Genomic DNA, 25,618 nt, shown 5'->3' with positions numbered 1-25,618 from the left:
CTTTTGGAAGTCTTTGGGACTTTAATGAATGCCAGGGACTTCTCTTCCCAGGAAAATGAATGCACGTGCGTTGGTCAACCCTTTGGACATCCCCTGAAGCCCGTGAGATGAAACCCTGGACCTCAAAGGCTCTGCTCCACCTGACCCCCATCCGCCTCCCCCATTCGCATACCTCCAGTTGCACAGGGCCTTTGCACATGCTGTTCTGGCCCAGGACGTGCTTCCCCGTGTGCTTGGGCAGCTCCTCCTCCAAGTCTCACCCTTCCCTGACCACCCAGATTAGATTAGGTGACCCTGCTAGCCTTGCTTCCCCTGCCCTGAGCTTCTCAGCGCTGATTACAGTGGTAATTAAGTGATTCTTTGCTTGCCTTGTCTGAGTCTCCCCATTTGTGGGGTGAGTCTCAGGCCACTCAGGCCGTAACAGTCAGACTGACCTGTGAGTGTGCATGCGTGTGTCATAAGAGAGCCCCGGTCTGCGTTTCCTGTGACGCACTGCTCGAGACGCGCCTTCGCCATCAGCAATTTCCGTGGCGCTGGGCAGAAACATCACTTCAAAGCAGGGCCGAGGGCACCGAGCAGACTGGCTCCCAGACTTTGTGCCTCGGTCTGGCCGGTCTGGCCTCCGGGCCGGCCCTCCCCTTTGTTTGCGCTCTGGACGGAGCTGCAGCTCCTGGTTTGGAACATTCCCACCGTGCTTGGTGCTTCCTTGTATTGTTGTGTTTTCCTCTGGAGGGGAAGTGACCAACATCAGCCTTTCCTCCCAGCAGACAAATTCCGTGCGCAAAGCTACACGTCAGCTTCTGGGCGCCCGCTGGCGAGCCCAGCTTCCATCTCCTGCCCACGGGGGTGGGGGTTGAAGTTGTGCATGACAGCCATCGCAGACCTTTCTTTTTTGAGCAGTGGGCAGTGCCTTGCAGGACTCCCTGACGCAGGTCTCTTCTGAATCCAGTTGCGGCTTGCATTGAGGGTGTTGTTATTGTTGTTGTTTAGTCCCTAAGTCATGTCCAACTCTTTTTGCCACCCCATGGGCTGTAGCCAGGCTTCTCTGTCCATGCGATTTCCCAGACAAGAATATTGGAGCTAGTTGCTATTCCTTTCTCCAGGGGGTCTTACAAATCCAGGGATCGAAGCCATGCCTCCTGCTTGGCAGACAGGTTCTTTACCACTGAGTCACCAGGGAATCCCTGCATTGAGAATAGGACTCTGTAAACACTTGAGACATCAATAGACGCAGTGTTACCTCCCCAGCTTATGTTGCTTGTATTATTCTGATGAAACAAATGTTTGTAAGTGAAACTTTATTTGCACTAAGGGAGTAGGTTGTTTACCAGAATGTTACAGTGAATCTTACTGATACAGAAGGAAAATATCCCTCATGATGGCAAATAATTGATCTTTAATGTATTGTCTCTAAAGTTGGATATTCATAGATGATAAAAGAATATTAAAGAAACCCAGTAACTATTTAAGTGTGCCAGGCACCTTTAAAATATCATCTAAAGCTTTAGACTGCCCTATGAAGTAGGCAACCTGCTAGTACGTATTTTCCATATGAAAAAATCAGGTCCAGGGAGGTCAAGTTCCTTTCTCAAAGTCACTCAGCTGGGAGGTGCCCAGCTAGAGTTCCAGATTGGGCCAGCTCTCCTCCAAAGCCAGCGTTTCCCGCTTCTTCCCCTGTCTGGTCAGGAGGGAGAGGTGGCAGGTTGCCCAGCCAAGAGTTAAGATTCTGGGGTCTGGATCTGGCTGTGTCACTGAGGGTGGCGCCTTGACCCCGGCTCTGCCCGCCCCCTGACCCCCCCAAGCTCTTAGGGAAGATGGTTTTGTCCGTCTGTGTCCTTTAGGCCCTGCTGTTCTGTGAGTCGGTGACTTGGGGCCTGTGGTAGTCATGCTCCCGCTCCCGGGGGCTCTGACTGACAGCAGCCTTACCTCGCGGCGTCCTCGGGGTGGTTGCGCAGGACATGGAGGCCAGGATGCTGGCCGTGTGCTTGCCATTCGGGAGGCGCTTCCCTTCTGACCGCTCTCACCCGAGAGCCCCGTGTCCCCCCTGAGCTGTGGGTTAGATGGTCACTTGCCCTTCGGGGACAAACCCGGAGACGCTATCTAAGAAAAGGCCGTCGGATTCATCTTTCCCTGTCCCCAGCCCCCTGCAGTTCACAGGGAATCCTTTTGGGAGGCCGCAGTCCCCTGAGACACAGCTGACCCACAGGGTCCTCCCTTCAGAGCTGCTCTCAGGGACATCTCCAGGTGGTTTGGAAGGTTCGGCAGTAACCCAGCTGTCTGGAGCTGGGGATCTTTTCCTCAGGGGTCGAACGTGGCAGCCTCTAGCTCAGCAGTGGCGGAGTCGGCCTCAAGCCCGGCTTCCAGCAGTGAACCGCTGTCGTGCACGCTCTGGCACATGGGGAGCTGACCCAGACCCGGCCACCCCCTAACGTCAGGGGCTCTGCAGACCAACGGGGTTGAGAAAGATGCGGGTGACGCTCCCCATTGGGGACTCGGCCTGAGCTGAGGAGTGGCGAAGGCGGACGGAACAGTGCTCTGGTGGCCTGTGCCCTGGCTCTTGCCACAAGGAGAGTTTGTTTGCGGACTAGAAGCTCTGGCTCACCCACTGTAGGCTGTATCTGTTGGGGCGGGCAGAGACGTCTTCATTTGTTTAGTCCTCCTGTCTGCCTGTCTGTTCATCCGTCATTAGGCATCTGTGCGTCCGGGTACTCTGGTGGCGCTGGGCGGCATTGTGTGCAGAGCATTTGATATGTTAAAACGTTCTTTAGGTGAAAAGAGACATTAGGATGCAGGTTCTAAAGTAGAACTTCTTTGATCTATTGTGCTTCTATAGATAAATTGAACTAAATTTCTTGTGGAAGAAATGAGGTCAGACATATCTGGCACTGAACGCTTGCCTAAGGAAAATTATTACGGTTTGGGGAAGGAAACTGAGGGCCCTTCAGAATGTGTCAGAAGGGTGGGGCCGTCACTGATGGCGATGCGGATGGGGCGCTGGGTGTGCTGTGGGTGTTTGAGCTGCGGCTGGGTGTCGGCGGCCCCTCCAGGTGGCTGAGGCTCGGGTCTGTGCTCTTTGCCAGTTCGTGGTTGTGGTTTGACTGGAAGGAGCGTTCCATGCACAGTGTGAGGGTGGCGGGTGGCAGTGCCCTCCCTGAAGCACCCGCTCTCCTTCTCGCCTGGTCACTGGGAAAGTGGAACAGACACATGCTATTGGCTTTGAGAAGTCTGGATTCTCGGGCCACGATCGTGTGAAAATGACGTCTGTATTGGTAGATGGGAATCAGAAACCTCAGGCTCCTGTAGAGATCTGGATGTGGCTTCTTTGGTCCTGCATACGCCGGCAGGATTCTCTTGCTCCCTTGGAAGGGGCCGTGGCCGGTGTGGCGCCCCGGCCGTGGTGCAGCACGCTGAGCAGTGGAAGCCCTGGCGCACTGAGTGCCTTTTAGATGCCATCTCTCTGGCTCCATGGGCCTTTTTTTGTCTTTAAATTTTACTCTGGCTCCCCCATCCTACCCTCCAGTCACTTTGATTGCGTGCCTTTGGCCAAATTGGCTGAAGCCAGGTATCTGCCTTCCGAGCTACTGTAGTTTCACAGTCAAAACTGTGTGACCTGATGGTAGTAACGATGTCCTGAGGGGACTCCTAAGTGTCTGTCTTATTTGGTCCTCATCGCAGCCAAGGAGGTGGGACTTGGGCATTCTGCGCAGCTAACAGATGAGGCAACCGCCGCCGCCGTGCTCTGCGGGCAGGCCAGAATCGGGCCCGGGGTGGGGCCTCAGTCTCCCCACCGCCTGCGCTCCAGAGATTCCTGGAGAGCTTTTCTGCCCTCAGGCTCTGGGATCTCAGTCAGTGAAATCTTTCCGTGTACCTTGACATTTTCTTTTCTTTAATTTTTTCCCCCACAAAAAAGTGTATGATTTCATGCCTTTTCTTCCAGGAAATCTGTTGTTCAGAATTTAGGTGGTCCAGCATTTTCTCCAGAAATGTTAATTCCAACGTAGACTGTATGACTGGAGCTTGAGGTTGCAAATTCCTGTTTGTCCTCTGAGCTCTTCTTCTTTGGAAACTGAAGTGCAGCTTGCATTTTGATGTTTGTTTACTTTTCCCCTTGGAAACACAGTCTTAATGAAGTCAGTTTGTTTTCGCCGATGGAACTTGTCCCGTGATGCACACTGGTCTAAGGGCTAGAACCTTAAAAAGAAGGTGTGACCCTGGGGTCTCTGTGACAATGTTTCTTGTGGCACACCCCCAAACTGGTCTATTTTTAGCTTTCAGCTTCTTGATCATGTGATTTCCCACTCCTCCCCCAAGGAAAAGCAGCTTTGATGGGGTTTGGAAATGAAGTTCAGTCTCCAAGGCTGCTGCTGTGGTGATGAGTATTGGAGTGTCAGGAAAGCCGAGGAGGTGCTCCTAGAATAGACCGGTCCGGAGACCCACCACCAGGGCGGTAACAAGGCTTGTATTCTGATATCCTCCCTGGAAGTGAAGAGAGTTGGAGAGGCAGGAGGCAAAGACCTTTCAGAGCAGAGTTCAAGTCTTTCTTGCACGGGCTTGCCGCTGGGTGATGGGGATGTCTGAGAGATGAATCCCTGTCCAGCTGGTGACTTGGTCTGTATTTGCTCTTCAGCAAAGACACTTGGGCTTGGAAGGGCTCTGTGATCCTCTGGCTTAATTTAGAATGGGCAATGCTGTTGAAAAACAGAAGCCCCTGAAACGAAGCCACCTGTGTCCCTGGAAACAAGGTAAGAAGACCCCGCACTTTGTACCCAGGAAGAAGGGCTTTGGCTGCCATCTGTTGGGATGCTTCGGTGTAAAACCAGACCTGAGCCTGCAGGTCAGACCGTGCTTCCAGTTCAGCATGGTCTGGAGACAAAACAGACAGTTCTGCTAAGGAATGAAATGGTTTGCATCTCTGTGATGGCCTGACTTGGCTGAAAACTTTAGTTCAGTTTGAGATTTTTTTATTTAGTGCAGCACATGTCGCTGGGTTGAAATTTTTCAGTTTTAAAAAATATCCCAAAGAAAAATTTTGATATCCAGGAGTTTGCATTTTTAGTGACAGTTTGGTTTAGAGAATGTTAATAATAGCTTTTAAATATATAGCATCTTTCTTCCAAAGAGTTCAAAGTATCTCCTATTAAAGAAAAAAAAGAACAACCTTGAAGAACAACCTTGTGTTTGTCTATCCTCGACGTCCATGATACAGGACAGCAGCGCCTATTGCTACCTCCTCCGTGTCACTCGGGCTTGTGCTAGCGTTAGCTCTGAGAAGGAAGAAGCCAGAGGGGCCACAGCAGTGTGCTGCGGTGTGCCTGAACTGGAGGACCCTTGAGCAGGGTCCCAGGGCACTCGCTGCCCTTTCTCACTGTTATTAACCTAGCAGGCCAGCAGTTCGCAGACCCAGTAGGCACCAAGATACCAAAGATAGTGCCCACAGGGCTTCATCAGGTATGGACTCTTTGATGCCCACTTGCCAAAAAAGAAGGGAGGTAGCACCTGACCTGTAGCAAGACAGTTTGATCGCAAGTGTGTGCACAAGTGTGCATTTATGAACAGAAAAAATAAACTGGGAGAAACGCATGGGAATGTCAGTAATAGTTGTCTTTTGTGGTCAGGTTATGGATAATTTTTTTTTCTTCTTGAAAAAAAGTCAGTGGGGTGTGAACTTACCATTACCCTTCTAAGTTTCCATCAGTCAACGAGCTAGTTTGGAAAAGGTACTCCTTTCTGGTCCTTTATCAAATCCTGCTTTGAATAAAAAAACGATGAAAGACATTTGAGGGACAGACCAGGAAATTTGAATATGAACTGGGTGGTAGATGGTATTTGGAAACTGTTGCTAAAATCATTGTGTGTTGGTGGTAATGAGTCATGTAGGAGAATGTCCATTTTGGTATCGTCATGCTGAAGTATTTAGGAGGAAAGGGTTATACTGGCTATAATTTTACTCTAAAATGGTTCAGGTGAGTGAGTGAACACTTGCATATAGGTAAGAAAAACAGGTAATGAATATATGAGATTTGTTATATTTTCTTTAATGTACTTTACCCACTTGGGGGAGAAAAACATTAAAAAAAAAAAAAAAGCAGTTGCTTTTTATGTCATAATACTTTGTCCTTCAAAAGAATGACTCTTAGCAGACACGGGTGTTTACATGTGGGCTGGGATGCAACACTGTCTCTTACTGCCATGTGGGCTGGTATTTCCAGTTACCGAGAAGAAAAGCCGCATGATCCAATAACACAAATCACCAGTGTTAGAACAGGAATTTAACATTTTACTTACTTTCAAGTTGTCTCTGGTTTTCCTTAGGAAAATGTATGAATGAAAGCGTCTTGACATTTCCACTGGAAGCAGCTGGGTTTACAGACAAAAATGAAAGCTGTTGTGTTGTGTTGTTTACTTGTGTTCAGAAATGTAAGTGAGAGGGACTGATGGCAGGGATTTCAGAATCCACAGCGAACTGGGGGTAGAAAGAGCAATTAATTGCTGCTGATTTCTGGGTCTTCACAGATCCTTTGGACCAGGAGCACGTTTCTGCCAGTGTAGGGATTTGGTTTGTGCATGGGAGATCCCGTACCTGCAGTTTATTCTCCGATCCAACATCTGTGGATGCTCTGCCAAGGACCCACAATAACAGGGGTGTGGAGTTTATCTGTTCTTCCCAGTTTGTCTTTGTCAGTAAAGGCTATTGATGTTTTGATACAGTAATTTCAGAACAGTGTTCAGGAGTGATTTTGTGAATTCTCGTCACCACCCTGAGCCTGATGTGAAGTCCAGGCTCAGCACAAACATGAAATCACAGGGACTGACTTGATGGCTTCAGGCTGGAGGGCACGCGGCGTGGAATCAGTGCCTTGCTTTAGGGGCAAGTGAAACGGGGTCTTGGCCTCGTGTGTGGTGGCTGCAGGCTGCTGCAACGGCCCCGGCTCCCTCTGACTGCTGTCCAGCCTGTCTGTTGGCCTGCCATGGCAGACTTTAACCTGAGCCAGACAGTCGTGATTAGGAAGGTCAGATCCAGAATAAATTCTGAAGGGACATTTAAAGGAAATCATTATCTGCTTTTTAGACCATTTATGTTTCTGCTCCCATGTTGTGTGATCTGGGCAGTTAAGAAACTGAGGTGACAAAATACTAGTTTGAGAAAGATGACTCTCACTGTCTCTGCTTGCTGTCCCCCTAAAAGAGCATTTTACACGCAGTAATGTCTCTCTAATGATTTTAAACAGTGTGAGCCGTAGACCCTTTGAAGGGACCAACGTTACACTCTCTGACTCTTACAATCCTAGTTTTTCTTAACAGCTCTCAAAACCCAAGACTTAAGAAAGAGACAGTACAGCCTTTTTTTGGTTTTTACACTAATGAATAGTTGCCATAGTTGATAAATTGGAATCATTTGTATTACCATGCTGAGTTCTAGCAGGTCCCTGCCCAAAAATATAGGATGGGAGATGGGATAAGGCAGTAGCTTCTATGATCCTCCATAGTCCAGCCAGCCAGAGCTCTGCCCTGTCTTGCTGTCTGACTTTGAACAAGTGAATTCTGGTTACTGCATGACCTGATCAAAACCCGAGGGCTGTCTGTCGGGGTTGTGGTTCTGCCCTCCACACCCGCCCAGCACATGGCCCTCGGTGGCCAAGCTGAGTGCTGCCTGGCTCCCGGGTCTAGCACAGGTGTGCCTGGGGTATGAAAGGCGCTGCGTGGTTCCTGGTGCGTGGTAGGCGCTACTGGTGCTGGCCTTCGGCTTTGCGGTTCTCTGCCCAAAGTAGAGACATCGGGGGATGAAAACGGGTACAACCTCCTGTGTCCCACAGCAGTTCTGAATTCACAAAGACTAAATTTATCAACAGTTGTTCACAGTGCAAAAAATTGCTTCACTAAAGGTACTTAAATCATTTAGTCAGCGTTTGGTTGTTGATGCTTGACCCCGACATCCGGGGAAGCCTTCAGCCTAGAGCTGCACTGAACTTCTGTGAAATATACCTGTTATCCCCTGCTCTCAGAAGACTTCCTTGTTTCTTCTGGTCCTTCCCCCCCTGCCAGGAATAACTTGAAGGGTGGCTGACGGTGGTTATCCTGGCTTTGGGGAATACAACATGAGCAGACGTTTCCTTGGGAATTAAACGTCGTGGCTGTAGCTGCACACTGAATTATCTCCCTCAGAAAACCCCCCAGTGTGAGGCCACGCTGGCATGGCAAATGGAAATATTAATGATTTGCATATTTGTACACAGCTGGGTGTGAGTGAGTGAAACAAACACCCTCAGTGGAAGCGCTGACTGTAAAAAGTGTCCTTCCCGGGCTAGGGTGCCTATGGGCTTTGCAGCCCCGAGAAGGAGGTGCCTGGCCAGGGTGGGGGTGGGGAGTCACGGATTTGCATAAATTCAGCACGCTCTCTGGTTCCTCTGCCACAGGGGCAGATTTATAATTGTCTGAATTCCAGTCAGCAGCAGTGTTTAGACTTGCCTCTACAAGCTTGTCCCAAGCTGGCTAGTGTGCCAGATCATTACCATTGATGGCTTTTCTGGCCGCAGCTGGAGCTGGCCTCCTTTCCCCCCACACCACCACCCCTATCTGTTGTCTGCCCTCACTCCATCGCTCTGGGGGGCTGCCATGCTCCGGAACGTGCTCCAGAACATGCAGGGCTGGGTGCTGCGCTCCCGGCACCCCACTCAGGGCCTTCCCACTGAGAGAGGCCAGCCACACGACTTTACATATCCCAACCTGTTTCCTGATTTCTGTGTGACATTAATAATAATGCATACCTCGAAGGACTGTTGTGCACAATTAAATGAGATAATATATGTAAAGGGTCATAGCCCTTAGCATACTCAGGCACTTGATGAATCATAGTCATTCGTGTTATCACACGTTGCGTAATAGAACGAACCCTGGTTTTACACAGGCCAGCTAGCAGTGGGAGCTTGGCTAACTACCCACTTCCTTCCCTCAGTTGAAGGGATCACATGCCAGATGGTCTCAGAGGTGCCTGGTGAGCTGTGAATCCGTGGCCATCCACACCGATCACGGCTGTTGGCGTGTGCGAGCTCCCTGTTGTTCAGTGCCTGCAGAAGGCATGGGTGCTGCTGGGCACCGTGGTCCCCGGGGTGCTTTGTATGGTGCTGAATTTCTTTGAAAGTAGTTACTGCAGGACTGGGCATAGTTGAGCTGTTCCTAGTTAACTGGAATATGTTACTAACCAGGAGAATCCATTTTCCCATCCTGAATAATGTTGAAATGTCTCTTTCCTAATTGCAAAGTGGTTAAGAGCCTGTACACTGGAGCCCAGGTGCCAGGGTTGATGCCTTGGTCTCCCACTTCGAGCTGGCTGATGGTCGGCAAGTTCCTTAACTCTTGGGCCTCAGTTTTCTCCTTTGTAGATAGTACCTACCTCACGGGGTGATGCGAGGATCAAGGGGTTTATGCATGTAAAATACTTAGGACAGTACCAGACAAGTAGTATACAATCAGTAAGAGTTTATTATTGTTATTTTTAGGTTAAGTACAGGGAATTTACTTTTTATCTTAGGTGAAAAGATGTAATGAAAGAAGAAATTGGAAAAAAATTGACAAAATGCCAAGAGGAGAATGCATCTTGCATGTCTGAAACCTGGTAGGTGAGCCGAAGGACGAGCTGCTTACTGGCCATCTTACTGGCCATCTTTCCCAGAGCTGCTGCACTCACATGCGTATTTTCCATATGTGGTCTTTAGCGCTCCCGTAAGGACTGTGACATTCTATCACGTTGCTCTTCCGTAACTTGGTAGATCGTGCACCCGCTGCTGGATATTGACATTGTTTTCCTCTTTCTGCTGTAAGAGATAAGGTAACAATAAGCAGCTGTATTCATATGTTTGTGATTTGCTCGATGATCTCCTTAGCACGAGTTCTCAAGGTAAAGTTCCCAGTCCAGGAACCTGCCGTGGGCTATTGCTGCGTTGTTTTTCCTAAAGGCATGTATGTGTTAACATTTTCACGAGCGATGCATAAATTTATCAGGTAGCCACAAGCACATCCGCGTTGAGTGTTGTCATTTTGAGATTGTTTTCCTTGTAAAACTTAAACTGGTTTTGTTAATGCCACCATGATGCAGGCATGGGGCTCAGAGAAGGGGATGGGAAGTTCAGGAGCCATTGTCAGGGCTAAGAATCTATTTTTGTTTCACATTTCTGTTTTCCCATGGACTTTTGCATTGGACTTGGCTCAGTCTCATTCAAGTGTTGAGTTTCACAGAGAAAAGGCATGATAAGATTTCAGGGATTCTCATTTACCATCACAACTTTTTGTCTTTTGCCTTCCAGGGAGCAGTGATTATTAAACACTTTTGATTTCCTCACGTGAAAGGGACAGAGTGAGCCCAGAAATGATACAGTAGCGTCATCAGCGTGACACTCGCTGTTCAGCAGGGTGACGGAGGACCGACCCTTCCTCTTTCCTGTTCCTGTTGGGGGACGATTCGTTACCATTTCCCCAAATGCTCCTACGTGATTGGGCACCAACCCAATTGTTATTAAAATAGATATGCTGTTAGACTGCTTGCTCCAAACCTTGCTGCAAGGGCAGTTTGGGTCAACAAGTACAGAACATCAGGATATTACTGTGATGGACAAAGATGATGTCCACACCCGTTCATTGTGGGGTTCCAAGTCGTGATTGGGTGTGACCATGCACAGGCTTCCGGGCAGGAGAAGTTTTCAAAGCAAAGGTTATTTAGCATGCTTTTGGAATTAGTCTTGGGCTAGAAAAGAGTGGTAAAACTCTAAAATGATTCCCTCATTTTGCCAGTGAAGAAATCGAGGCTTAGAAGTGAAGTGGGACTCCCCTGGCAGTCCAGTGGTTAAGATGCAGCGCTCCCAGGGCAGGGGCACAGGTTCAGTCTCTGGTTGGGGAACTGAGATTCCCCAAGCTGCAAGGTGCAGCCAAAAAACAGAGGGGAAAAAAGTGAAATAACTTGTCTGAAGTCTTGCAACTACTTTGTGACTTAGTATCTCCAGCCACTTCGTGGCTTAGTGTTAGGATAGTAATATAACAGTGATATAATGTATGTAATAAAGATATATAATGATACAGCATATTGTATATATGATGATTATATATTTTCTATTTATAGATATATTTACATGTTACAGAATATATGTTCAATACATTGTGTTTATAATATGTTATATATTGTATCTACCATATGCAAAGTATATAATGTGATACAATGACAGATGTACTAATAATAGAGTAATAACATATTGGGTATAATAGTACAATAACGCTGGTAGCTTCTTGTATGCCAGATTTGGTACTAAGAGATCTGGATACTTTATGGGCTTCCATTAATCTTTTTTTGTTGTTGTTAAGTGAAAGATCAAATGTAGGAAAAGGAAGCTGTAAGTGTGATGGAATTTTTCTCATGAGAAACATGGGGTGTTGTTTTGGGCGTGGATAAGAAAAGGGAAGGAAACTTCGCTTTGTCACCAAATATTTCCAAATTTAGAACAATATCTACCCCTAGCCATTGGTTTTAGGATATGCTTTACCCTGGGAACATGCGTAAAATACATTTCCGTGCTTGGCTATTTCTTTTCCAGCCGCATGGAGGGTGTTACCAGTATTTAGGAATAGCAGTGGCCACTGGCCGCTTTTTCTCTAATTACCTTTTGGCAGTTACGTTAGGGCACTTAGTTTTGGAAGTCACATCTTGCTGAAATACCTAGGTCCTTGTGTCTGGGGATTTTTGTAGTCTACATCTGAGGAATTTGCTTTAGGATGGCTCATCTTTGTCAGGAGTGGGTAAATTTAAAGAGCCACGTAGTGAATCTTGTAGGCTTTGCAGGGCAAGAGGCAAAATCAAGCCTGTTATGTAGGTACTTAAATGACCAGCTAAGGTGAAACCATTTTATGGCAGATGGGAAAACCATTCTTCCCTTGCAGGCTATGTACAAGGAACGTGCAACCGAGAGGCTGACAGGATTCGGGCTGCCGGCAGGCGTGTGCTCACCCTGATCTGCGGGGTCCTTTTGGTTTGGTGCTCTCTGCTGTCATCATTCGGAGAAGGCGATGGAACCCCACTCCAGTGCTCTTGCCTGGAGAGTCCCGGGGACGGGGAAGCCTGGCGGGCTGCCGTCTGTGGAGTCGCACCGAGTGGGACACGACTGAAGCGACTTAGCAGCAGCAGCAGCTGTCATTATTACTGGGGAACTCAGAAGCAGGTCACTTGTCAGTCACCAGAACTATTCACATTTCAAGCCAGAGAAAGGACTTAAATATCACCCTCTAACAGCCTCATTTTTAAAATTGAGATTACTTAAGCTGAACCTTCTGTTTTCTAGCCTATCACACCATTCAGGTCTTTATCTGTAAAAATACAATGAGAAAGAGATCGTGGAAGGTTTGAAGAACCTGGTACTTTGAATATGGAGGCCTTAAATGGTTTTCCTTTACCATTAAATGGGGCACTATAGCAAAAACATTCCACCGTTTCTATACTAATTCAATGATTGACAGACTTTCATCCATTCAACAACATTCATTGAATGGCTCCTGTGTCAGGCACTGTTCTAGGCACAAGAGATATCTAATGAAAAATTAAGACATCATTGGCTTCTGAAGTGTATAGTTTAATATGAACAGTAAAATATATAATCTGTTAGATGACAGGCATCACAGAAAGAAGGCAGGGAGGGGATGTCAGACTGGGAAAGGGGCTGGTAGTGTTGCAGAGGCTGGAGAGGGGAGAGGGCTCAGCTCTGAGGAGTCGAGTGGGAGGGCTGTGCCATGTGGGCACGTGCGCTCTGGAGAACGGGAAGCTGGTGCAGAGGGCCGGGGCCGACAGGACGCTGCGAGGCCCGCGTGGCTGGAGCAGACTTGGGAGGGACCAGCGAGACTGAGGTCAGGACGAAGCAGAGCCTTGTGGGTGATGGGGTTTGAAGGGAGGACCAGTGGGATTTGCTCAGGGGTGACGTGTGGGGTGTGAGAGAAGAAGAGGTGTTTTGGTCTGGGCATTTTGTCTTATAAACGGAAGAGTGCAGAGGAGCAGATGGGGACCCGGGGGTTGGGGGAGGGGGTCAGGAGTTGCGTTTGGCACAGGTTGAGTTTGGGGTGCCTATTAGAGACCTAAAAGAGGTGGTCACTAGGCAGGATGAGTGTTGGAGTCTGGATTTCAGGGAAGAAATCTTGGCCTTTTAGGGTCTTTGACTTTTGAGACTGGATGAGAGAGATTACTGACGAAGTGAGTTAGAGAGGAAACCAGAGACTGAGCCCTGGGGCACCCCAGAATCAGGAGTTTGGGGTGATGAGCAAGGCCCTGCGGTGAGGCAGGAGGCAGCTCAGAGACTGTGTTGTCCTGGGAACCGGGTGCAGTGTCAGGGGCATAGGACGAGAGCTGACAGACGATGCTGATCGGGGCAAGTCACGTAAGGACCGAGACTTGAGCACTGGCCTTAGGGCTGTGGCGTTCACTGGAGACCTGGACCAGTTTCAGGGCGGCGCTGGAAGTGAAAGGGGATGTGAGAGAGAAGGGCCAGAGAGGAAGTAGACGTAGTGGGCACGAGCAGCTCCCTGAGGGCTTTTGCTGCAACACAGAGCAAAGACAGGTTGATAGTTGTTGAGGGTAGCGGGGCCAAGGGAGAGCTTTTTTTTTCATTATTTTATTTTTGGTTGCACTGGGTCTTCGTTGCTGTGAAAAGGCTCTAGTTAGAGGGTGGGAGCTACTCTATAGCTGCGATGTGTGGAGCTTCTCACTGTGGAGGCTTCTCTTGTTGAGGAGCATGGGCTCAATAGTTGTGGTGCCTAGGCTTAGCTCTGCATCATATGGGATCTTCCTAGACCAGGGATTGACCCTGTGTCCCCTGAATTGGCAGGCAGGTTCTTATCTACTGGACCACCAGGGAAGTCCCAAGGGAGAACTTTTTTAAAGGGAGAAATAAAGGCATGATGAATGCAGATGTGAATAATTCAGTTCAGTTCAGACGCTCAGTCGTGTCCAACTCTTTGCAACCCTGTGGACTGTAGCACACCAGGCTTCCCTGTCCATCACCAACTCCCAGTGCTTGCTCAGACTCATGTCCATCGAGTCTGTGATGCCATCCAACCATCTCATCCTCTGTCGTCCCCTTCTCCTTCTGCCCTCAATCTTTCCCAGCATCAGGGTCTTTTCCAATGAGTCAGCTCTTCAAATGAGGTGGCCTAAGTATTAGAGTTTCAGCTTCAGCATCAGTCCTTCCAATGAATATTCAGGACTGATTTGCTTCAGGATGGACTGGTTGGATCTCCTTGCAGTCCAAGGGACTCTCAAGAGTCTTGTCCAACACCACAATTCAAAAGCATCAACTCTTCGGTGCTCAGCTTTCTTTATAGTCCAACTCTCACATCCATACATGACTACTGGAAAAACCTGGACTAGATGGACCTTTGTTGGCAAAATGATGTCCCTGCTTTTAATATGCTGTCTAGGTTAGTCATAGCTTTTCTACCAAGGAGCAAGCATCTTTTCATTTCATAGCTGCAGTCACTATCTGCAGTGACTTTGGAGCCCAAGAAAATAAAGTCTTTCACTGTTTCCACATCTATTTGCCATGAAGTGATGAGACCAGATGCCATGATCTTAGTTTTTTGAATGTTGAGTTTTAAGCCAGCTTTTTCACTCTGCTCTTTCACGTTCATCAAGAGGCTCTTTAGTTCCTCTTCACTTCCTACCGTAAGAGTGGTATCATCTGTGTATCTGAGATTATTGATATTTCTCCCAGCAATCTTGATTCCAACTTGTGCTTCATCCAGCCCGGCATTTTCCATGATGTGCTCTTCATATAAGTTAAATAAGCAGGGTGACAATATACAGCCTTGACGTACTCCTTTCCCAATTTGGAACCAGTCTGTTGTTCCATGTCCGGTTCTAACTGTTGCTTCTTGACCTGCATACAGATTTCTCAGGAGGCAGGTCAGATGGTCTGGTATTCCCATCTCTTGAAGAATTTTCCACAGTTTGTTGTGATCCACACAGTCAAAGGCTTTGGCATAGTCAATAACACAGAAGTAGATGTTTTTCTATTGTTTTCTTGTGTATTCTATTGCTTTTTCTATGATCCAGCAGATGTTGGCAATTTGATCTCTTCTGGTTCCTCTGCCTTTTCTAAATCCAGCTTGAACATCTGGAAGTTCATGGTTCACATACTGTTGAAGCCTGGCTCGGAGAATTTTGAGCATTACTTAGCTAGCGTGTGAGATGAGTGCAACTGTGCAATAGTTTGAACATTCTTTGGCATTGCCCTTCTTTGGGATTGAAATGAAAACTGACCTTTTCCAGTCCTGTGGCCACTGCTGAGTTTTCCAAATTTGCTGGCATGTTGAGTGCAGCACTTTCACAGCATCATCTTTCAGGATTTGAAATAGCTCCACTGGAATTGCGTCACCTCCACTAGCTTTGTTCATAGTAATGCTCCCTAAGGTCCACTTGACTTCTCATTTCAGGGTATCTGGCTCTAGGTGAGTGATCACACTATCGTGATTATCTGGGTCATGAAGATCTTTTTTGTACATTCTTCTGTATATTGTTGCCACCTCTTCTTAATATCTTCTGCTTCTGTTAGGCCCATACCATTTCTGTCCTTTATTGTGCCCATCTTTGCATGAAATGTTCCCTTGGTATCTCTAATTTTCTTGAAGAGATCTCTAGTCTTTCCCATTCTATTGTTTTCCTCTATTTCTTTGCATTGATCCCTGAGGAAGGCTTTCTTATCTCTCCTTGTTATTCTTTGGAACTCTGCATTCAAATGGGTATATCTTTCCTTTTCTCCTTTGCCTTTAGCTTCTGTTTTCTTTTCAGCTATTTGTAAGGGCTCCTCAGACAACCATTTTGCCTTTTTTTGCATTTCTTTTTCTTGGGGATGATCTTGATCACTGCCTTCTGTACAATGTCATCAACCTCCATCCATAGTTCTTCAGGTACTCTATCAGATCTAATCCCTTGAATCTATTTGTCACTCAGTTCGTTTCAGTTCAGTCACTCAGCCGTGTCCGACTCTTTGCGACCCCATGAATCGCAGCACGCCAGGCCTCGCTGTCCATCACCAACTCCCGGAGTTCACCCAGACTCACGTCCATCGAGTCAGTGATGCCATCCAGCCATCTCATCCTCTGTCGTCCCCTTCTCCTCCTGCCCCCAATCCCTCCCAGCATCAGAGTCTTTTCCAATGAGTCAACTCTTTGCATGAGGTGGCCAAAGTACTGGAGTTTCAGCTTTAGCATCATTCCTTCCAAAGAAATCCCAGGGCTGATCTTCAGAATGGACTGGTTGGATCTCCTTGCAGTCCAAGAGACTCTCAAGAGTCTTCTCCAACACTTGTAAGGGATTTGATTTAGGTCATACCTGAATGGTCTAGTGGTTTTCCCTACTGTCTTCAATTTAAGCCTGAATTTGGCTATAAGGAGTTCATGATCTGAGCCACAGTCAGCTCCTGGTCTTGTTTTTGCTGACTGTATAGAGCTTTGCCATCTTTGGCTGCAAAGAATATAATCATTCTGATTTCGGTGTTGACCATCTGGTGATGTCCACGTGTAGAGTCTTCTTTTATGTTGTTGCAAGAGGGTGTTTGCTATGACCAGTGCGTTCTCTTGGCAAAACTCTGTTAGCCTTTGCCCTGCTTCATTTTGTACTCCAAGGCCAAATTTTCTTGTTAATCCAAGTATCTCTTGATTTCCTCCTTTTGCGTTCCAGTCCCCTATGATGAAAAGGACATTTTTAGGGGATGTTAGCTCTAGAAGGTCTTGTAGATCTTATAGAGCCATTCAATTTCAGCTTCTTCAGCATTACTGGTTGGGGCATAGACTTGGATTATTGTGATATTGAATGGTTTGCCTTGGAAATGAATAGAGCTCATTCTGTCATTTTTGAGATTGAACCCAAGTCCAAGTTGCATTTTGGACTCTCTTGTTGACCATGATGGCTACTCCATTTCTTCTAAGGGATTCCTGCCCACAGTAGTAGATATAATGGTCATCTGAATTCAGTTAACCCATTCCAGTCCATTTTAGTTCATTGATTTCTAAAATGTCGATGTTCACTCTTGCCATCTCCTGTTTGACCACTTCTAATTTACCCTGATTCATGGACCTGATATTCTTGGTTCCTACGCAGTATTGCTGTTTACAGCATCAGACTTTACTTCCGTCACCAGTCACATCCACAACTGGGTGTTGTTTTCGCTTTGGCTCTGTCTCTTCATTCTTTCTGGAGTTATTTCTCCACTTTTCTCCAGTAGCATATTGGGCACCTACCTACGTGGGGAGTTCATCTTCAGTGTCTTATTATTTTGCCTTTTCATCCTGTTCATGGGGTTCTCAAGGCAAGAATACTGAAGTGGTTTGCCATTCTCTTCTGCAGTGGACCACATTTTGTCAGACCTCTCCACCATGACCCGTCTGTCTCTGGTGGCCCTACATGGCATGGCTCATTGTTTCACTGAGTTAGACAAGGCTGTGGCCCATGTGATAAGCTTGATTAGTTTTCTGTGATTGTGTTTTTCATTCTGTCTGCCCTCTGTTGGAGAAGGATAAGAGGCTTACGGAAGCTTCCTGATGGGAGAGACTCACTGTGGGGGAGACTGGGTCTTGTCCTGATGGGCAGGGCCATGTTCAGTAAATCTTTAGTCCAATTTTCTGTTGATGGGCAGGGCTGTGTTCCCTCCCTGTTGTTTGACCTGAGGCCAGGTGGAGGTGGAGGTGGAGGATATGAGGTGGAGGTGGAGGTGGAGGTGGTGAGGATAATGGCGACCTCCTTCAGCAGGTCCTGCACGCACTGCTGCACTCAGTGCCCCCGACCCTGCAGCAGGCCACCGCCGACCCACGCCTCCCCCGGAGACTCCCGGGCACTCCCGGGCAAGTCTGGGGCAGTCTCTTGTGGGGTCATGGCTCCTTTCTCCTGGGTCCTGGTGCACACAGGGTTCTGTTTGTGCCCTCCCAGAGCCTGTTTCCCTAGTCCTGGGTAAGTTCTGTAATCAAATCCCACTGGCCTCCAAAGTTAAATTCTATGGGGGTTCTCGGTCCCTTTGCCAGATCCCCAGGTTGGGAAATCTGTTGTGGGTCTTAGAAATTTCTTAACAGTGTGAGAATTTCTTCAGTATAATTGTTTCTAGTTTGTGGGTCATCTGCTCAGAGGCTCCATGGTGGGGTTAATGGCGACCTCCTCCAAGAGAACTTAAGCCACAGCCTGTTTAACCCAGGTAGGGGCACCCAGAGCCCATGCCCCAGTGGCAGGCCAGTGCTGATCCACAGGAGATTCAAACACAGATCTGGCTCAGTCTCTGGGGTCTTTGGGTTCTGGTGGGCACAAGGTTTTGTTTGAGCCCTCCAAGCATCTCTGGCGGGTATGGGGTTTGATTCTAAACATGATTTCACCCCTCCTACTGTCTTGCTGGGGCTTCTCCTTTGCCCTCGGACATGGGGTATGTTTTTTTGGTGGGATCCAACATTCTGCTGTCAATGGTTCAGCAGCAAGTTGTAATTTTGGAGTTCTCGCAGGAGAAGATGAGTGCACCTCCTTCTACTCCACCGTCTTTGAGGATAATCCAGTAGAGAACGAAAAATTGAGGACTGGGGAATTCCTGGCAGAGAGAGACGCTATAGCAGCTGTGTGTTTTGAGTACCACTCTAGCGCTCAGTGAGTGCTAACAAGTGGCCCCAGTGTTTAGTGACCCAGCGATGCCTTAATTTAGTTCATGCTTCTGAAAGGGGTGATTTAGGCTAGAGTCCTGGGCTCAGCTGGGGTCCCTCTTGTGTCTGTGGTCAGCTGCTGGGAGGCTCACCTCTGTCCCAGCTGGGGCCCGAGGTCACTCACCTGGCAGCTGTAGGCTTCCTGGAGAGCAAGGTGCACACGGCCTCCTGAGGCCCCTAGGGTCAGAACTGGCACGGTGTTGCCTCTGCTTCATCTTGTTAGTAAAAGCATGTCCCAGGACAGCCCAGATTCAAGGTAAGAGAGAGACCCACCTCTGGATGGAAGGCCCTTGAAGTCGAAGGGGATTATTGTGGCCATCTTTGCAAACAGGTCTGGGAGCCAAGTGTATTGCATTTGAGCCTCCCAAGAGTTTTGTGTGATGGGTATAGTATTTTATCTTCATTTCACAGATGGGGAAACAGGGTCAGTGAGTGTCTGGTGACTTGTTCAGGATCACACAGCTGGTCGGGGGCAGAGTTGGGGCCCAAACCTTGCTTTCTCTGATCTTCCCTCTGCCCTCCCTGTCCTGAGACTGTGGGTGCACAAGCAGACTGGAGTGCTGCTTCCTCTCTTTGTTGGGCAAGGGAATGACATTTTTGAAGATGATGATTATCTCATAATTAAGATGGACTGAGGGAGGCAGTTATATTGTTGTGGTTTGCATGTTTACTGTGGGGATTGGCCAGCTGTGTTTATTAGAATCCTATTGAGGTCACAGTGGTGTATGTAATTAGGACCTTGATTGACACAAAACGCATGTGTCCACTGTCAGCCGGACCCTCAGTGCACTTTGACAGACTGTGCGTGCCATTTCTCAGCTGGCTGTCCTGCTCCTTGTAGCACTTGTCCACATAGTTGCCCCGGTCCTCAGGACCCGCTTCACAGCCCCTGTGCCTCCAGGCTTTCTGGCCTCCCGTGTGTACTGTTATCCCTGCCTCTCCCCTCTGTCCCTGACACAGACACCCTGCTTCTGGTCCAAGGTCAACTGCCTCTGCCAAAGTCTGCCTCCCTCCAGAACCGGTTGTGGTTAACATTTGTCTCCTCACCCAGCTGGACTTCACGCTTTCCAGAAGGTAGAAAAATTAGCCTTAGCATCAGGGAACTTCGGCTCTGCCGCTGGTTGGGTAGCCTCCAACAAGTCATTTCCCCTGAGGTTCCTGAACCTGAGACCTGAGTGGACAAGCAAAGGCATCTCAGAGACCTCTCAGACAGAGTGAGGTCTGCTTGCATTCACGGAGGAAGCCCTTGGCATAGGGCTCAAATGCAGTCAGCTCCTGGCGCAGTGGCTGTCAGGGCGTCCTGGGTCCTGTGTATGACAGCCCTCTGTCTGCTGCAAGAGCAGCAGCCTTCTCTCAGCCCTGCCATCACTCCAGTGCCTGGACTCTGTGGGCCCCGGGGCTCCAGCAGCTGCCCTTCACTTAGCTCACTGGGGAGACAGCTGGAGTTGGTCTGGGTGCTGGTTCCACAGTCTCAGAAGATACTTGGTTGGAAAGCAAAGACCAAGATACTTTTTTAAAGTATCTTCGGGAAAATACTTTTTTAAAGCTCTCTTTGGATAAAGGGAGCACCTCAATGAGTAATTAGGTTAAACTGAGCACTGCAGATCTCAGTAACCTTGTGTACAGGGAGCCCAGGAGCTTCGCTCTCCCGTGAAGTCCCCGGGCTGGGGTTCCTCCAGTGGAGCGAGAGGGAGAGCCTCCCTGAAGGGGGGCCTGGGGCAGCGGGGGACCCGCCTGTCAGCCCAGAGGCCCCGATGCAGAGCTGCTCTGTACTCTCATGTGCTTTGCTGTAGGAGGAAATCATCCTGCTACTTATCATGAAACCTTGGGGAAATTATGTAATTGCTGTCAGCCTCAATTTGCTCATCTGTAAAAATGAAGACAGCTAATAACCCCTACCTCATAGAGTACAAGGAGGCGTGAACAAAGGATGGAGTTAGCTACGATAATGACTGTGTAAAATTCCCCTTTGTCTTATGTTATAAATCATTGAGTGAAGATTTTTCATACTTTATGGTCACTCTGTACTTCCAAGATGTGTGCTTGTAATATTTCTTACTCGTTCATTCACTGAGTTGGTATTTCTCTACTTCCTACATAGGGGCACAGCATGCTATTTTCTCTCTGCTCGGGTTATGATGACCTGTTCATTTCCCAGTGGCATCACCATATTCAGAGCTGTAGTTTGCTGAGTTTGTATTTCAGTGAAGTTGCTTACCTGGGGGCTAGTTTCTGAAGTCAGGTCATAAGGGAAACATTGCCTGTAGTCAAAATTACCCTTGAAATCCCCTAATCATCTATAATAAGCAGTCTACATTAGGGGAGTCATCAAATGTTTTCTATAAAGAGCCGTATAATCAATAATATGGGCTTTGCAGGCTGTGTATGGTCTCTGTCACATATTCTTCTTCATTTTGGTTTTTTTATTTTTTTACAGTCCTTTATAGTGTTGTTGTTTTTTTTTAAACACAAAACTCTGGGAGATAGTGAAGGATAGGGAAGCCTGGCGTACTGCAGCCCACGGGGTCACAAAGAGTTGGACTCGACTTAGTGACTGAACAACAGCAATAATGTAAAAAGGCATCTCAGCTTTGGGCCCTTTGAAAACAGGCCTTGGTCTGCACGAGTCACCTGTGGTTAGCAGCCTCCAAGGCAGCCCCAGGGACCCTGTCTCTTGGCGCTCACAAGCCCAGGTGCAGTCCATCCCGTCTTGCATCAGGGCTGGTCACGTGACCAGTAGACTATGGCACAAGCGCTAGATGGCTGTCACCTCTGAAGGTCAGTGTGTTCTCTCTCTCGGATCTGCTGCTCTGGGAGAGACGAGCTGCCCTGTCGTGAGGAGAGGCTCCCGGGTGAGGAGCTGAGGCCCCTCCTGCTCGAAGCACGGGGGTGAGCTCAGAGACGGCCCTGGTCAAGCCCCAGGTGACGCAGCTCTGGCCGCACCTGAGACGGTGAACCAGAACCACCCGGCTCGCTCAGATCGTTCTGTCTTTTGATGATTATAAAATCCTCAGCAGTGAAAGGGGGAACAATGAGAGGTTTAAAAAAAAGAAAGGCTGCTTGCCTGCAGAGTTTAATCATTCCTTTTAATATTTAGTGTTTTTACCAATTATCCATGTCAACAAAATCTGTTTATGGCTAGGATGCCTAAGTTACCTGAGAGTATGATGAAGCTCTTGCCGGTGGACCAGACCCTGAAGGGACCACTTAATTCACAACAGCTCTCACTGAGTTGAGTACGGGGAGCCAGACATCTCCTCGGATCTGGCACCTTCTCTAACCGAGGCCTTCTCCTCGGCCTCTACAAGGCCTCTTCTTGGCGTCCTCCAGCATTGGTGCTGCGCCCTGCTATCACACAGCGCTGCACTTGTGGTCTGCAGGGACCTTGTGCTCCCCACCAGATAGCTCCGGCTGGCTCTGCTCTGTTTCAGCTTTGCCCGGAGGACCTTCTGCCCTTAACGGCTCTTCCACAAGCAGCTGACCGTTGACCTGTGTCTTGTGACCTGCCTTGGAAGGATGAGCTGGGCCAGTTGGTTTTGGCTCAGGAATTTGAACCAGGACTCAGTGACAGTCTAATCACTGGTGGGCATTTGAGCTAAAGAGTCCTAAAGAGTTGGAGGTAGGCAGCTATGATGTGCTCCCACTTTATGAGTTGTGGCTCAGAGGAACCATGCGCACACTAGTGAATTGCAGAGCATGTGAGAAGTGCTGTGGGAGGCAGAGGAAGGGGACCAGGAGTTCCAGCTCCGAAGGGTCAGGTTGCAGAGTTAAAGCGGGCGGGCAGGGTGGCCTTGTTGGGACGGTGAGGTTTGCATCAGGACTTGGAGAAAGGGAGTTGGCTCAGCATGTACCTGGGGGACAGACATTCCAGGAGGCAGAATGGTAGGTAGGTGTGTTCACAGAGGTGTGAGAGGCTGGGATGACTGGCCAGAGAGGGAAGATCCTCTTGGGCTTTGAGGACCATTGTGAGGACTTGGACTATCATCCTGAGGGCAACGGCAGGTGTTGCAGAGTTCTGAGCTGAGCAGTGAAACCATCTGACTTCAGTTTTCCTAGGCTTTCCCAATGGCTCATCAGGTAAAGAATCCACCCGCAACGCAGGACACACAGATGTGGGTTCAATCACTGGGTTGGGAAGATCCCCTGGAGGAGGAAATGGCAACCCATTCTAGTGTTCTTGCCTGAAAAATCCCATGGACAGAGGAGCGTGGCGGGCTCCAGCCCACGGGGTCACAGAAGAGTCGGATGTTGCTGAGCGCACACACAGGATCACTCCATTGTGCGTGTAGGGGAATAGAGAAGCCCTGCTGGAAGCTGGAGCAGGGTCGGGAGAGCTGCCACGAGGCGATGGAGGGCAGGTGGGTCTGAGGGATTTCAAAGATTGGGACTAACAGGGTTTCCTGACTGCTTGGATAAGAGTTGTAAGAGAAGATGGGGAGTCAAGAGGGACTTCACGGTTTCTGGCCTGAACCCCTAACTTTGAGAATGGAGCTGCTGTGGGGGGTGGTCAGGAGTTCAAGCAGAAGTGCCTTTTAGATCTCCAAATGGAGATACTGAGAGGAGAGTGAAGTATGCAAGTCTCAAAAGGAGAGAGGGCTGGATTAGAGGTATGAACTTGGAGTTTTGACATAAAGATGGTATCTAGAGCCGCCGGGCGAGCTCCCTAAGGGAGTGAGCCTCGATGGGACATGGAACCAGGGCAGAGGCAGAGGTGGAGGACGCTGGTCCTCAGGGCCGCCTTCTTGGTTCTCACTCTTCCTGACAGTTGGGTGAGCTTGCCTTGGATTCCCAGGAGGCCCCTTACTCTTATTTACCTTGCGTGCTAAGTTGCTTCAGTCGCTTCCGAGTCTGTGCGACCCTATAGACTGCAGCTTGCCAGGCTCCTGTTCATGGGGATTCTCCAGGCAAGAATACTGGAGTGGGTTGCTGCGCCCTCCTCCAGGGGCTCTTCCTGACCCAGGGATGGAACCCTTGTCTCTTACATCTCAGCTGCATTGGCAGGTGGGTTCTTTACCACTAGCACCACCTGGGAAGCTTTTATTTCCCTTAAACCTTTCTTTTTATTTGAACGTGTTTCATGTGCTTTCTGTCCCTTGCTACCAAAAGAGTCAGGGCTGAAGGCAGCATCAGCCCCCTTTACAGGAAGGAAACAGACCCAGAAGTTAAACTTACTCCAGGTTTTACCCAGTGGCCTAACTGGGATTGGTGTCTACATCCCTCTGGCTCCAATGTGTGCAAAGTGTGTGGGATCCCCTTGTCATTCCTGGGCTACCGCTGATGGCTACTGCACTGTGGGCATTGATTGGTGTGATTTGAATGATTTAAATTGTCTCTTGCAAATCAGGAGGTGGGGTGAATCCCCCCACCCCTACCCCGGGCTGAGACTGAAATTGGCTTGAGTTTTAAATCTCAGGAGTCCCAATGCAGTGAAAGGAATTGAAGCATTGAGTGGATAGTTTGTTGATTAATTTCTCTTTTCACTTTCTCTCAGGTGTTTGAGCACCTGCTATGTGAGATGCTGTGAGGCACAAATGTTTCCCAGCCTGAATTCTGATTTGACAGAATTCAAATGGCAGGCTGACAAATGCTATGAAGGAGCAGAGCTGAGGTCAGGAGGGTTAAGTCAGAGTTAGCCAGCTGAAAAAAGCAGGGCCTGTGGGTGGGGGTGGGTGGGGACATGACCCTGTAGATGAGGGAGCACCATGAAAAGGCCCCGAGGCCACGGTCCGGGGGTGGTGAGGGGGCCACTCACATGTACCTCTCCAGCCAAAGCCTTGGGTTGAAGAGCACTGACAAGCTGAAAAGACATCGTTGTGTCAAGTGGTGTGTGTGGGTCTGTCTGTGAAAGAGATAGCGAGAGATTGGATTCGTGCTTGAAGATGACCCTGACTTTGGTGCAAGAATGTACTGGAATGGGCGGGAGTGGACTCGGAGGCTGAGTGAGTTGTCCCCGCAGGCGGTGGCAGCGGGACAGAGCCCCTGGCTACTCAGAAAGGCAGGTACACAGGCCCTGGCGGCGGCGGGCGTGGGGTGGCAGGGTGGAAGCAGCTGGAAGACGGCCAGGTTCTGGGCTCATGTCCACGAGTGGCCGCCGCTCACTGAGATGAGCACGGGGGGAATCCTGCTGTTGTTTACTCGGTTTACATACAAACAGTGAACTGTGCTTCTTTCAGGGCTTTCTCTATTTTTATTACCATAGGAGTCAAAACCACTGATTGCAGGTGTTTGCAAACTCAGACTGATTGACTCAGTTCTCCCCAAAGTTCTTGACTTATAGGATTTGGGAGCTTTTAAAGGGACTGACTTGGAGAGGCAGTGTTCCACGTCCATCTTGAAGGGCCTGCCTTTTGCCTGGCGTGGCGTCGCCAGCACTGTCTCCTCAAGGTAGCTCTGTCCCGGGATGTAACCGCACACGTCCTGACCTTCAGAGGGGAGAAGAGACCTGGCTGTGGGTCATTTTTACTTCTTTTCATGGGCAGTTGGGCTCCTAGTGAGAGTGTTTTCCATTCGGAGGTCCCAGGAAGCCTCCGTCCACGAGGGCCTCGCGTGATTCTTGGGGAACTGCTGTGTCGAGTGTGCTCATGTGGGTGGCTGACGCTGGTACAGGCAGCTGAAAGGGTATTGCGGGCCAGTGGCTAAGACTCTGCACTCCCAGTGCAGGGGGCCCCGCTTCAGTACCTGGCCAGAGAACTAGAATTGAACCGGGGTCCCCTGCATTGCAGGCAGATTCTTTACCAGCTGAGCTACTAGGGGAACCCCTAGATCCCACATGCCACAACTAAAACCTGGCATCACCAGATAAATATTAAAAAAAACCAGCACCTTTTAAGGCTTGGGGTGGAGAGGTCCTGGGATGGATGGCACGGAGGGAGAGGAGAGAGGGTCTCCTACTTGCCATTAAGTGTTTACCATCTACGTTTAA

General features: G+C 48.9%; 1 protein-coding gene across 17 annotated transcripts in view; it reads left to right on the top strand.

The window, feature by feature from the left end:
- Positions 1–25,618, top strand: part of RAPGEF1 (Rap guanine nucleotide exchange factor 1) — a 137,442-nt gene that overhangs the window by 20,828 nt on the left and 90,996 nt on the right. Inside the window, exon 1 of one of the 17 annotated variants that reach the window (XM_025261893.2) lies at positions 1,737–4,742. The exons of 14 other annotated variants lie outside the window; for them this stretch is intronic. In XM_025261893.2, coding sequence (XP_025117678.2) covers positions 4,679–4,742 — 64 coding nt within the window. In that variant the 5' untranslated portion in view covers positions 1,737–4,678. Of the gene's footprint in view, positions 1–1,736; positions 9,614–25,618 lie in introns of those variants that run through there. 2 more of the 17 variants (XM_025261896.2, XM_025261904.2) reach the window with 2 other exon arrangements.

This window comes from Bubalus bubalis, chromosome 12, assembly GCF_019923935.1.
Source record: "Bubalus bubalis isolate 160015118507 breed Murrah chromosome 12, NDDB_SH_1, whole genome shotgun sequence".
Lineage (NCBI taxonomy): Eukaryota > Metazoa > Chordata > Mammalia > Artiodactyla > Bovidae > Bubalus > Bubalus bubalis.
This window is presented reverse-complemented; position numbering and strand designations above follow the sequence as displayed.